At 41.9% G+C, this 14,574-nt stretch overlaps 2 protein-coding genes across 2 annotated transcripts; both read left to right on the forward strand.

Moving 5' to 3' along the window:
• Positions 1 to 1,235: 1,235 nt before the first annotated feature.
• LOC147421320 (uncharacterized) lies at positions 1,236 to 3,290 on the forward strand. Its single transcript, XM_086504628.1, has 3 exons — positions 1,236 to 2,288; positions 2,869 to 2,960; positions 3,140 to 3,290. The coding sequence occupies exons 1-3, from the start codon at positions 1,236 to 1,238 to the stop codon at positions 3,288 to 3,290; spliced, it is 1,296 nt and encodes a 431-aa protein (XP_086360754.1).
• A 145-nt stretch (positions 3,291 to 3,435) lies between these two features.
• LOC147421321 (uncharacterized) lies at positions 3,436 to 4,098 on the forward strand. Its single transcript, XM_086504629.1, has 3 exons — positions 3,436 to 3,746; positions 3,869 to 3,911; positions 3,988 to 4,098. The coding sequence occupies exons 1-3, from the start codon at positions 3,436 to 3,438 to the stop codon at positions 4,096 to 4,098; spliced, it is 465 nt and encodes a 154-aa protein (XP_086360755.1).
• The last annotated feature ends 10,476 nt before the right edge of the window (positions 4,099 to 14,574 follow it).

The following is a 14,574-nucleotide window of genomic DNA, read 5'->3' on the forward strand; positions in this document are numbered from 1 at the left end:
CGTGGCTCTTCCTATTACCCCACACTTTCATTTCCTTGGCGCATGAAGATCATTAGGGCTACATCAGAGGGCAATTAGGGCCATTATTTGATGTGCATTGTTAGGCCACCTGGGAGCATACATTGCGACCCTGATTGTGCATAGCGCGGTGAGAGTTTTGACTCCAAATAATTGCACATCTAGGCCTGGATGGGGGCATAGAATTAATAGGCTATTGCTTGAGAGATATACTCTGGGTCTTGAAACACCGTGTATTAAATCACATTGGTGAGTGCATAAGTAAAATTCTTGTACATTGTACATGAGAGAAACATATTACGTCCATTGCAGGGACTAGTGAGCGCCATTGAGACACTGTTGAGTATTGAGATTCACATTGACATCACTAGACCTACGACATTGAGCACCTAGGAGAGGGGCTAGTGAGTCATTTATTGACGATACCGGCTTCATTTCTTATGAGAACTCTTGCAAGCCTGCAGGAAGTGTAACATTGAAGTAAAGGACAAATATTGGGCAGACACTAGAATCAACCGAGTAAGTTGACCGAGAGCAGACCCAAGTGCGGGCGACTTTTGCATCATCGGAAAGCTGAAAATTGAACCGGATTTGGTCTTTGGGCCTTCAAATTGATCATTAAAGGACTGCTAATTCTAACCAGATTGAAATTATCATTCGGGAAGACCATTGGTCACTCACGGGAAGGTGTAAAAGCTAACTGCGTCCTAGTGTAAAATTGAGAGTTCATTGACAAATTTGGTACAGTAAGACCATACACAAGAAACCACGACTTTGTGATATCAAGTTGCAAGTGTCTGCAAAGTTCTGAACTAGTCATTAGCTAGCAAATTAGTGCAAGTTGTGCATACTTCTCTTGTGCTAACTTAAGAGTCACCTCTGAGCTTAAGGCACAAGTGTGGCCATCAAAAGTACATCAAGATTTTTGCATTCATTGTGAAAAAGTTTGCCAGCTAAATAGAATTTTTCAGATTGTGTACTAAAGTGAACACAGGTTAGCTCGACTCAACAATCGCTACGAAGGGAGTAGTCGCTGCAGTAGAGTGGTAAGTATCTTGCCAACTAGTGCTATAGCTATACAGGTAAATCAGATTGTCGAGATCACAGCTAAGCCTAGCAGAGAGCTTTGAATTAGGAAAACCACTGGTCACCCATGGGAGAGGCTAGAAAAAGGGAATACAAGTGCTCGGCAGGTCAGTAACAGAGTTGAAAGAAAAATGGAGCATCAGAGGCAACAGCCACAGTCTATGGAAACATCGGCAAATCAAAGCAGTTATGATGCATCTTCAAGCTCATTAATAATAGTCAAATCAGTTGGCGTCAGGTTGGAGTTAATAGGTCATTTCAAAGACTTTCCATGCTACATGGATGATGCAGACAATCGCTATCTAAAGTCCAAGCAAAATGCTCTGAAAAGCCCGACAATACAGGTTGTGGAAGTAGATGAAGCTACCAACATGGCTTATTCACAAAAGAACCTAATGGAAGATTGTTTGGGATCCGTGTACATGAAGCTCAAACCAGGTAGTGAGTTGGACATAATAAAATTGCACAGGCAAGATCTTCCAGAGGTTAGCAATTGTCGAGTCACTGTGCACTTGATAAAGTCAAATTACAAGGACAAAAACTGTAGCAGTCTCTATAGAGATATGGAGGGTAAATGGTACAAAGCAGAAACACCTCAACAAGCAACAGAAGAGCTAGATCAATGCTTCATAGCTCATGAACATGGTTCAAAGTTGTGTTACAAATACATGTCGACAAGTGGTAATATTTACCGCTTGATAATGAGCTTACCTTTAGCTTCCAATGCAGATACAGTGGTAGCTCAGAACAGAGAAATCACTCAACAGACGGGGCCTACTATAATCAATCTGCCAAAAAATGAAGACACAGTGAGCAAGAAGGAATTCCTTGAAGCCATGTGTAAACAACAGTTGCCTTCAACCACTTCAGAAGTCAACAAGCAACCTGAACCAATAGCCCTTCATTGGATCCACGAAACGAGATGGAAAGATCCAATTTATGTAGATTCTGATGAAAAAAGATGGGTTCAAGTCACGCGGGTAAGGACATTTAGCGAGTCAATTCCTAGGACACTATGGACAACGCGCATTGGAGACAAGAGCTATGATATAGATGGAAGATGCTATGAATTAGATCCTGTTGTAGATAAATTCTCGGAAGGAGCTGCAACATTCATCTTGTCACCTTCAACTCCACAAGACCAAATTGAGCAACGGACACATGACAAAATGATATCTAACCAGGTAAATATTGGTCACACTGCCACTATTGCACAAAGTCAATCATTAGAAGATAGGGAAGTGCACTTTAAAAGTTCTAGGCTTCCACTGACACATGATCAAACTTTGAATTTTTATGAGCACAATTCAACTCTTTTCATTACACATATGAGTGCCACAACACAACATTCACAGGTACAGAACACTACACATGCACCACAAAATGTACCAACACAAACACACGTACAATCAATGGAAGAATCAGCTATTGAGTTGGCACTACTTCACAAAGACCTAGCTTAATCAGCTGAGCTAGATGAAAAGGCTAGAATATCCACATCTGGCATAAGAAAGATTCCTCTTACAGATAGGGAACACTCTCGGATGGGGGGAGTTCAATCTCCACCTCACTTACTGCAATCAGGACAACCCTATCAACTGCAAACAGAAAAGGAGAGTCACAATACTCTCTTACAATTCAACGGACAATAGAAGCCAAATACAGGATCGAATTGAAAACATAGTCCTAAGACTATACAGAAGCCACAGATAAAGGATCACATGTTCATAACAGACATAGAATTAAAGTTGGTCACTGAAGCAGGGGACCATCTACCAAGGTTATAATGGAAGCTATTACAAGCTTCTTGAGAATGTCACAGTCGAAAAAGAAAAGGGCAATCAGTCAAAGCCAGTGTCAGTGTTGGTTTTTAAGTATCTACATGTCATGTTGATGACATATTTGATCAAAGATACTATGGGCAACGAATACTAACAATACTATGGACAGATACCTCGACCAAATATAGAACAAATAGGAATAGATGTGCATTGCTACAAATGTGGCATTAATCATCTAATACCCAATTGCGCAGTAAAGATGCACTTAGATATGATGAAGCAGCAAAACTAAGACAGTATCCGACTGCAAGCAGCAGAATCATTAAAGCAGACGTCTCCAAATTGAAAGTCGCCAAAAAGAAAGCATATCTTGTCAAAGGATACCAGAGACAAACTGATGACTAAAATATTGGAGGTCAAAGGCATCAATAATATTTCGATTGAAAATCAAGCTACCAAAAAAGATCAGCTACAAAAGATGGTCTCAAATAGCTTGAAATTTTTCAGGCCTGACGTCGAAAGATCCAACAAGGATGCAGCGGATGAGCCAATGTCAGAGGAAGTGGATGAAGAAATTATCTGTGACCCAGAACCAGAGCGGGTACGAGAAGTCAAGGACTTGCCACCACTGAAGATTTCAACAAGCAGAAATGTGGAATCAAAAATTCTACATAATAATGCTAATAGCACAGATAGTTCAGTGCTAATGAATGTACATCAGAATTCAACAAAGCTAGAGATCAAGTCTCAAAGCCAAGAAATAGACTTCTCAATGTGTTCAAAGGTAGATTTGAGTCAAATGGCAGAGGCGGTCATAAAGACTAATATTATATCGCCAATGGAAGATGCCACAGACCAAAGGTGACACAAATCACAATTAACTTGAAGAATCAGAATCAAATGGTGCATCAAGCACATGAAGCCTATCAAAAGACCTAAAAACATATCAATAAAGAGAAATGTGAACCAAAGGCCATGGTAAGCATTTCATCTGGAGAAAAGAGTCAACATACTTCTGTCCAGCTGGCAGAGGAAATTGAAGACTCAAACAGATTGTCAAAAATAGAGGCACCAAGGACTGTTCAAGTCAGTTTAGATGCAGAACTCACCAAAGCATGTCATCCACAAGCAAAGAAGTCCAACAAGAAAGTCACAAATGCAGCTAAATAATCAACGCGAACAGCTGTGGATTCAACACCGCAGGGAAAGATAGACCAACAATTTCAACTAAAGTATAAAAAGGTCTTTCAACCAAAATACCCAACGAGGAGTAAACAAAGACACAAGCAGCACATCATAACCTATGTTGCGGCCAATGACATCAATATCAAAGATCCAGTTTGGTAAATGATCCTAGTCCAAACAATTCAGGTAAACAAATGGGATGGATTGCCTCCCAGTACAGCTTAGAGAGCAAGGCTACTACAGTGGTCAACCAAATGTTTGGTTACCTAAACCAAATATATCATGCTATATAGTAGCAAATGGCTTCAAACCAAAACAACAAACAGGGAAATCAAGATTAATTTCAACTCAAAGAGGAGATCTAATAGCAAGGCTAGAAACAGGTTCAAAAACGATTCTCAATCTAGAAGGCCTACATATCTTCAAGGAAATTTACCAATCGTGATTCCCAAAAATGGCACGGAACAGATACAATTGAATTCGAAAGTACAGACAAAAATATTTGTGCCATCAAATATACTTCAAGCACAGGGATATTACAAAGGACAAAAACAAATCTGGCTACCCAAGGCACCAAGACCAGATTTTACACAACTTGAAGATAATTTCAGCTACAAACACCGACAGATCAAGGATACAAGTCCAAAAAGTCAATATGTCGTCTGTAAAAATAAGCCAACAACAAGTAGCAGATACATATGGGTGCCAAAGCAGACAAACGAGCAGAAGAAGATTGAAGTCATCTCCCACTTCCAAAAAAATGAAACTAGCCAATCTTCTCAGATAATGGACCAAAAGTTAAAACAAGCAATTTTGACAACCAAGGTCACCCAGGTATGGCAGAAAAAACCTACTTTGCCAATATGGTCCTTTAATAACCCTCTTTTTGAGGATCTGAGCTCTAAATGTCTAGATATGTACTTTGCTAAGAGCTCAAGACAGTAGTCAAGTTGAGAAAATGTCAAGAGTCGGGCAGGTGAGCCGATAAATGAGCAAAGCGTTAGACCTAAGCTTCAAGTCCTAATATTTTTATGTGGTCTATGAGTCTAGCTAATTAGGCTACGGCTCAAGCTGGAAGAGTTGAGCGTAATTATATCAAGTCGCTCATTCTGAATAGGTGAGCATAGTCAATGTATTATTTTAATCATGGTGGCGAGGCGAAGTGTTCAAAACAAAACACACACGCACTTGTAAACATTAGGAGAGTACGAACCATTGCATCAAACGCCCTTCTCAAGAGTAGTGAAAGCTAGTAAAGTGAATTTAATTTACTTTTTTAGTTGCATTAACTCTGAGGAGCACCCATCAATACACTTCTCTCGCACAACATAATCTTACCCATGCATAAATCTGTGCAAGCATATTGAATGTCCCATAATTGGACATTTGCATTACGCACTCTTTATTGTTCCACCCATGCACTCACCTTGCAGGTACATGCAACAACAAGGCAAATTACAGACTCAAGGGAGAGAAGGCTTAAACAATTCATTTTCACATTATTTGTATAAGCCCACTAAATTCAATCCCTAAACACCCATCATTGTATATTCCCATAATAAGATCACATACCTTTGAGAACTTTTTCCCATGAGGTTTTTCCCCATTGGTAATCCAGGGTTTCCATACCCTAACGCACTATACATAGCCTTTTATTTTTCTTTATTCCCATAATAAATCAAGCCAATTTATTTTACTTGAACCCAAATGCCTAATCTCATATTCACCAACAAGTCAACCCACAGCTCTTCAGAACAACATTCACCACCAATTTCAAATCTCTCTAGTGCCAGCCAACCAGGCAGCGCACGGAGACACGCACTGAAATCGGATAGGGGGAGTGTTTGGCGGCTAAGTAAACAATGGCCAAACGGACCAGTAAAAGATGTTATTTACTATTTTAAGTAAATGATAATGAGGCCGGATGATGCGGATGCGAAGTAAAGATGAAGATGAAGCAAATACAAGCAACAGATGCAAAGAAGAGTTGTAATTGATGACTATCTATGGAGTTACAGTCACAATTGGCGGTCACTTAAGTTTTAGGATTTTCCGTCAAATGATCGCAAATGCGGGTTGTATTTATGTTTTGGGCTCATCAAGAGTTCCAAGTTGTAAACATTGAGCTATATTTAGATCCTAGGCAGTGCAGATAGCAAATTAAGTGAGTTTGGCCATTTGGGTGCCCGGCCACTTCTAAAAAGTCTAGAGAGTATATAACTCAAAACACACAATGTGAAAGGGGATTCTTACTCACTTGAGATAAGCTTTGTGAAGAAGGAGATGGCTATGGAGTTCTTGAGCTTTCTACGTGCGTGCATGGAAGATTTGGCCTCATGCCGATAGCTAAACTCTAACCTCTTCTCTCTCATTTGCTCATGGTGTAATCCATGCTTGATTAATCAAAGATTAGTGGCTAGTTTGTTGATTAATCTCTCTCTTTTTTCATATTTCCCTCTTGTTTAAGCATGCTACTAAGTGTGTGTAGGCTTGTGTAGAGTGTTGGTGCCCGGTGTGGTCATTCTATGCTATTCTATGCTCATTGTGTGCTTGATTAGAGTTGGATTAGTGATTGATTAGAGAGTAGTGTGTGATTAATCTTGTGTGTGAGAAATAAGGCCGAATGGTAGAGTAAGTAGTGTGATCACTCCTCGTAGCAACATCATACCCGCTCCGTAGCTTTCTTTGTGTGTAGGATTCACCTTCTAATCCTCCATTTGGCACGCACAAGACACTTGTGTGTTTTCATGCCCTAGCCGGATCCTACTCCTCGGATTGACATTATGTTGATGTCCTCCCTATGCTAGGATGACATCCCAACAGAGGCTCTTGAAGAAGGTCATAGTGCCCATTAGGGTTTTCACCACGTATTATTCCGTTGTTGATAACTGCTCTAGATCTAGTAGTCGTGGGTAATTTAGCCATGTTGGCCTCTTCTTCTTCAGTGAATCGTGTGCCTGCCATGTCCTTGCCCTTGGTACAGAATAGAATGTAGGGTTCTGTTGTAGGGCTGCAGGTGCTCTTGTGAATAGAATTAGGTATCTAGATTTCTTGTTCAACCAATTCCTTCTCCATTTTGGGTGGATATCATCTGAGCCTTCTGCCTACATATCCTTCTAAAGTCTTTCCTTAAACTACAGTAGCTCCACCTTTATCAATGGATAGGGCAATGATTGTTGATGCCATTGAGCATTGACTTGGTTTGGGAGTGAGTTGAGTTACATTTACTATGTGGAGAACTCTCAACTCCCAATCCATTGATGCTTTCCATTCAGCATCTTCTTCTTGGACCATCTACTCCTTCATTGCATCTTCCTCATCTTTAGAAAGCTGGACCATTGGCACTTGCTTGGCTTCAGTGATTGGTACTTGAAAATCTAACTTGCTAGCCCTTCTGACAGTTGTGTTTCCATATCAGCAAAAGAAACTGATGGTATGTCAATGGCTCGTTGTTCAGAGGTTGCTACCTCCTCCTGAGTTTCTGTTTGTCCCTCTCTTAGCAGCTGATTGACTCTCTTCAATTCTTCTTTTTCCTTGAGAAATTGCTCTTCTCTTTGAATCCGCATCAATGCAAGGTCTCATATTTGCATTTGTTTTAGCTTCAGCTCAAGTTCAAGGTCTTTGTTACTCTTTTTTAAAGTCTTGTAGACTTGATCTGTTTCCTTGATTGAGGCTACAACGGGGTTTTCTCTTATCTGTCTTTGAAATTCTGCTTGATCATTGATTCGTTGCTCAGAGTACTACAAACAGGCATAAGCTACATCTAGCTGCACTTGAACCTTTTGTACTGATAGAGTTGTGGGTTGGTCAAAAGTTCATTGGTAACTTCTCTCAGTTGTTGATCTTTGATTTTGCATGCATCAGATAACTTTGTCAGGATCTCTCCCATCTCTTTCTGTTGTTGCTCCTTTACAATCTGGTCTATTTCTGCTTCATTTTTTAGCTTTTTAATCTTCCCTTGAAGATCTTCAATGACTTTCGTTCTGTCTTTTAGCTCTCCTTGTAGGGCATCAATCACTTCCTCCAGATCTTTAGCCTTGGCACTGCAGCTAAGTGTTATTGTTTTCATCTTCTCTGTCATTAGCTGCATTTGCTTTGCATACTCATTTACCTGGATGATGATTTCATCATCATTAGTCTCCCAGTCTTCAGGCTCTACCTGGGGTTGTTTATAAGTTTGGGTTGTTCCGGTTTGTGGCTCTTTTGTTGGTGCAATGGCTTCTGCTTGTGGCCATGGAGGTGGTTCTACTTCTTCTCTTTGAGGCTTTGTGGATGCCTCATCTGCTTTGGCTTCTTGAGGCTTCATGGATGCCTCAGTTGCTTCTGCTTGAGCTGTTGTAGAGGAAGGTCCTGCTGCAGTTGTTTTGGCTTCCTTGGGTTGTTCAAAATTAGCTTCTTCCTATTGCTCAGGCTCTTTTTCCTTTGCTGCATTGTCTTCCTTAGATTTATCTGTTGGTGAAGGCCTTGGACTTGGCATGGGCTGATCTCCTTGTTCCGTAGTTGGTGAAGAGGGTCTTGGAGACATCTCCTCTTGGTCAGGATGTGACTCACTTTATTTGGTAGCTTTCACATGTCTCTATTGCTCAGTCACTTCTTCCATTGATTTTCTTTGAGCTTCTAGATCTTCCTTCAGCTTTAAAGCTTCAGCTTCCACATACATTCACTCGAGCAAATCTTTGGGATCCTCTGGAACCTTCTTTGCAGGTTTCTTGGTTCTTGGTCCCTTTACCTCTCTTGGACTCCATCTTTCAAGTTCTTCACCTGCAGCTTGGCGACTCCTTTTGTATGTTTGCTTTTCACTTTCAAATCTAGCCCTGTTTTGTTACAGTTCCTCTTGGTGAGTTGCCACTGCTTTCTTTTTCATTGCTTCAATCCTTGCCCTGGTTTCTTTGTTGTTAGATATTTCACTGCTTTGGGCTTCGTGGGAACTTGTTTCAGATTCCTCATCTGATTTATATACTCCTTTTGTTGGTCTAGTGGTCCGCGGAGAAGGTTGAGATGAAATGATCCATGTGTTCTGATCTGGGGCTGGCGGAAAGTTGTCGTTCATTCGAATAGCATGATATGCTATTCTTCTTAGCACTTTTGGAGCTCCGAGATATGTAATCTTTCCCTCTTTCTTCATGCCCTTCAGTGTTGTAAGCACGTACTGCGCGTGATCTATTGCTTGCCTAGTTGTCGACTTCAATACTTGAGTGAAAGTAGTTGCAACTGCAGGTTTTGGAGTTGTGTACCGTGGCGGTATCTTTGAGAGGAAGTGGAAATGTTGATGATAGAGGTGAGCTCTATCCTCCACTTGCCTTTGCATGAGATCAGAGAATGTGGAAGCATCAATATCTTTGGTAAAAGTACTTGTTGTCTTTCTATCTTTTGCTCATATATTCATACCTTCTGTTGGCAGCTTCAGTGCCTTGGCAACTATTTCTTTAGCGATCAGCACTTCAACCTTCTGCCCCTGTTGATTTGTGATTTGGGTAACCCATCTTCCTTGATTGAGGATAGGAATTCATATGCCTTTTGGAAGTCCACTCCGCATGGTTCCTGGTCGTAGAAATCTCGAAGCCCCAGTCTTTTGTTGGCTTCCTTGGTGTTTGGCTTTGCCGCTACATCATAAACCTCCTTAGGTAGCATTTGTAATTCTACTTGGTGTCCTTCTTTACTCTTGAATCTGGCTGTGAAAACCATTGTCATGTTTTCTTCGAGCTTTTATTCAGACAAGTAGGTTGCCTTTGTTGTCTTCACTGAGCTTGGATCTAGCTGGTATGGTGGCAACCCCTGCTGTTTATCTTTCTTGGACACCCTTTTCTTTGCCTTCTCAGCCGCTTGCATTGTTCCTATTGAGTGAATATAGTGTCAAAGTTAGAAAATTTTGCGGATTCCTCTCTGAAATGCCTTGAGTCTGAATTGCTGGAAAATGATATCCATTTTCCTTCAAATCAATTTTGGAGCATGCATAGATGCATAAAAACATGTAGAGATCAAAATCATGCGTTTCATGAAAAATTTACAGCAAAATTATTTACAGCTAGGGATTTTTCCAACTTTCTGTATTTCTGACATCATAGGCTTGAAACATATGGCATTTAGGTACTCTGAGTGAAGTGTGGGCTCATTTGAGTGCACTGGGTGGAAATGGTGCCAGATTTAGGCTTTTAGACTCTAAAACAGTAGATATAAAGAGATTTTGAGTTTTTGAGATCCAAACTTGCTCAAACTTGATTACTGGGCTTGGGACATTGTGTTCTTTTGTCCCATAAGGTCAAAGTTGCAAACTGCATCCATTTTTGCAAAAAAGTAAATAATCATGATCATTAACTTTTTCATCAATTTGTACTTTTTTTGTTGCAACTTGGTTCTTGGCATGATGTAGAGTTTGTGTGTGAGATATGGGGTGATTTGGATGAAAAATGTGACAGTTAACTCAAAGTTTGGATTGAAAATACTTTGGTGCATTTTTTGGCAAAAGTAGAGTTTTTCTTGATCATTTTGGTTCATACTTGACATGTAATGTTCAGTGTGCTCTAGAAGCCATTCTAGACGGCTCCTCAAACGGAGCGTCGATGCTCAAGATATTGCAGTTCAAAGTTAGCAAGTGTTGCAGATTTCCGACGGACACGGCAACTGGGGACAGGTGGCCCAAGCAGGTGTGAGTAGATGCATGTGTAGAGCTCAAACTTGGAGCGTGCCTGTTTTCTTAGATTGCAAATCTGAGCCCTGGTTAGCAAGTTATGATCAGTTGAATTTTTTTTGGGGGTCGGATCTGTGCCCACTTTCCCGCATTGAAGAATGCGCCATCTGGTGTTTTCTCCAGCTAGCCAGGTGTTTGGTGGATAGTGTGCACTATGTGAAGTTAGTCGAAGTCACCGGCGTGTGATTAGGAGCCTCGAGCGCCGAGCTATAGCCTGGGGATTCCTGAAGCAGTTGAGAGTAAAGAGGGGGCGGATGATTTTCTAGAGTTTCGGTCACCTCAGATCGCGGGTAAGGAGAATTTGAAGTGTGGTGAGCGGAGGGGAGTTCTAAGTCAAGAATAGGCTCCTTCGTCTAGGCTTTGCGGCTCAAGAAACCGGTCTCTATGTAAAGTATGGCAGGCTTTTGAAGTAGGGCCAAAAACAATATGTATGAGGGTTTTTTTTTTAAGGTGTTGGAAATTACTCCAAGAGGGGGACACCCCCCAGGCTGCCACGTATCGGCGGCTAAACCCATATGCATAGTGGGAACATGGGAATGGGGGAGACAAAGGCCACGAGTGGGTGCCCATTGGAGATATTGAAGCGGGAGCGATGAGCTTGGTGCTCCTATGGCTATGGAGTTTTCGGGTGGTGCTGTGTGAGCCCAGTGCAGGCGGCGCGTGGGCGCTGGGCGTCGGTTTTGGCCAATGAGGAGGCGTCAAGGCGCGCGCCCGTGTGAGGAAAGTGGTGGTGGGTGGCTCGCTGGTGGTGCATCCAACCGACGTGGCAAGCGCCCTGAGGGGCCCGTTTTGTGCGGCCGGCCATTGAAGGCCCCATTTTGGAAGGCTATAGAGGGGATGCAGTAGCGACCTCGCTAATCATGTTAGAGGGCAGTCCCGTAGGGATGAGGAAATGGGCAGAGCAGTCGGGAGATCAAGTGAAAAGAAAAGGGTAGTTTCAAGGCCAGACAAGCCAAGACAAAGGGCGAGGAGAGAGCCGGACCAGAAGGAAGCAAAGGAGGAGAGAGCAGACGCAAGGGCAAAGGCAAGGCCAAGACCAAAGAGAAAGAGAGGAAAGAGGGAGAGAGGAGACAGATATGAACCGGACAATAGGTGGTCAAAGGGTAAAAAGAGGTGCAATGCAAAGCTAAACTCCAAGGGGTAAAAAATGCAGGAAAATATAAAAAATAATAAGAAGCCTAAGGGGCAATAGCGATGTTGCTATTGCACCCCCCCCAAGTGCAAAGAAAAGAAGAGAGAGCAGATGAAGCAAGGTGGTGTCCCCTTCCCAAAGATACCAAATTAGGATACCAGATGGACCAATGAGAGGGAAATTTGCAAAATTGAAGACGCCCCCTATAAAAGTCAGTTTTTAATCAAATTAGGGGCTTTTTCCGGTCTTTTTTTGTGCCGTTTGAAGCCTACAAAGCGGAGTTCTCTGATGGATCAACCCCTTTGTACTTTTTTCTTGAGAATGGCCATAGTGATGGCAGTGCAAGCTTGTGTATAGGCCTTTTGAAGTGCAATCAAGCCACTATTGCCCCGTGTTGTTGTTGTTTCCCCTTCCCCGCTTCTCTGTCTCCTGCTTTCATGTTTCCCCTCGGTGTTGTCTATGTGGAAGTGTGTGCCCCCACGGACGGACGGTGTTTTATGTGAGAGAGTGAGATTGAGTGGCTGTGAGCTTGTGTAAGGGTAGAGGCAGACTGTGGCAGTAGGTGTGTTGTGTGGTGAATTTGAGGAGTGTGTGGACAGTGGAAATTGAGCAGGCGGTGGTCTGCTAGTGTGAAGTGTGTTTTCGAAGGTGTTTTCCAAGAGGATAGGGTTGTTGTGGATACCGTGAGGTATAGACAGGCCCTTGTGTTTGTTCCGGGTGTGTTCCCCCATTCCCCCTCTCCAACGTTGTGTATAGACCTCGTATATAAGCTGCCCGTGGAGTCAGAATCCAATTCTGGCATATGAAAAAAACCTAGATTATTTACTTTTGGAACCCCCTTGACCCCTACCAAATAGTCATCTGGTGATATGGTAGTGTTCTATTATATAGGGGCATGATATAGTTCAAGGTCTTCCAATTCGGTTGTGAGCTGACAGGCCGCTATGGTCAATTTTGTGTCGTAGGACTTTGTGCACATCTGGGTTTATAGGGTTTTTTCGTGAGCATAGACTTGCTACCCAGCCATATAGAAATGTTCATTGATAAGTTTAGAACTTACCCCTCATGTCTCCTATAAGATGGTGCTGTAAATGGATGACTGTAGACTTTGGAAATCGCCCGCTAAGAAGGTAGAAAGCTCTCTCCTCCAAGAGTGGAAGTGAGGTGATTCTGGGCTACCTTGGATATCTATACTCGGACTTCCCAAACTATTTTTTGCCAAATTTCCCTGTGATTATGTTAGACTCAAAAATTTCTTCAATCGGATTTCGTGAGCTCATTTTGCAAAAAAATTGCAAAAGTAGGCCTTGGGGACCTAATTTAGGCTTCCCGCTTCCATCTGTCAATTTGATTGAAAATTTTTGTGCATATCCACCTTGTTCTTTTGATCCTCAGCGTATCTTCGGTTTCTCCATCTAAGCTCATTTGCTATTTATTTTTAATTTTTGACCTGTTTATTAAAAAAGCAAAGAAAATAATAAAATGCACTACAAAAACAAAGTGAAAAATCAACAATTAAGAAAATTCATGGAGAAACACTGTTTTATTGTTTTTTGGTGGATTTCTCTATTTTTAAGCTCCAATATTAGAAAAATAATAAAAATAATTTTAAAAAGTCTATTTTTTATGATTTTTTGATAGTATATACACTATGTACACTCATCGGGGAGAACTCATTCAATTGAGTCAAACTGTTAGCTGCCTCTTACATAGAGAAAACCCCCCTCATCTCATAACTGTCACTGCTACCTGCTTTAACTTTCAAACTTTCCACAGCAGTCTTCTCCGCAGCTCCACCTATTCCTTTCATAAACAGTGTTACCTTCTTGCCTTTGGACTCCGACTTCTTTGATTCTGATTCCATTGTGAAACTGTTCGCTTTGATTCCGACTCCTCCAAACCCTTCCAAGAAACTTTAAAAGGTGATTTACCTTTTTCAACTCTTGGAGAGCCCAGCAACAACTTCCTTCTCTTACTTCCACATAATATTCCCTCTTCTTTTGCCACATCTGCCACCCACTGGTGTCTTCAAACCTATTGCTACTGTCGAAACCTTCAGAACATGCTCAAAAATTCCAGCCAAATAAGGTGCTACTCTGCCCACTGCTGTCCGATGCCGATCTCTCTTTTCAGTAAGCTGCATCCGATCATACAAAACTGATGCCCAATCAACCTTAATGCCTCTCTCAGCCTGAAACAATGGTGCAAAAGCCTCCTTAGACCTGTAGGCAGTCTTCTGTAGAATGCACACCTTTTCCAAATACCAAAACAAATTTGAGGCTCTAATTCCATCCGCATTCTTCACCATATAGTATGCCTTCGTCCCTACCGGATTTGCAAATTCCCCCTTCATCTGGGAGTCAGTTACCTTCCTCCCCTTAGCCGGCACAGGTAAACAGGGAACTTTGAAGACTTTGGACACCAACTTTGGTGTCAAGCAAACATCCGCTGTAATCATTCCATCACTCTCCTTAATCATGTTCCACTTCTGCTCAACGAACTCATTCTATGCCCATGTATCCCAAGGTACATGCAAACTCATAAAGGCCTATGTGCTTGAGCGATACCTGGGTTTCCGCCTCATTTGGGTCAAACGCTTCCACCGTCATCTCCACACTGCCCTGATCACTCAGAGACTCAGCCTCATCACTCTCCACCTCGATGTGCTCTTCCTGCCGCCTTGA

The sequence above is a fragment of the Adiantum capillus-veneris genome, chromosome 28 (genome assembly GCF_014529385.1).
Source record: "Adiantum capillus-veneris isolate H3 chromosome 28, ASM1452938v2, whole genome shotgun sequence".
Taxonomy (NCBI): domain Eukaryota; kingdom Viridiplantae; phylum Streptophyta; class Polypodiopsida; order Polypodiales; family Pteridaceae; genus Adiantum; species Adiantum capillus-veneris.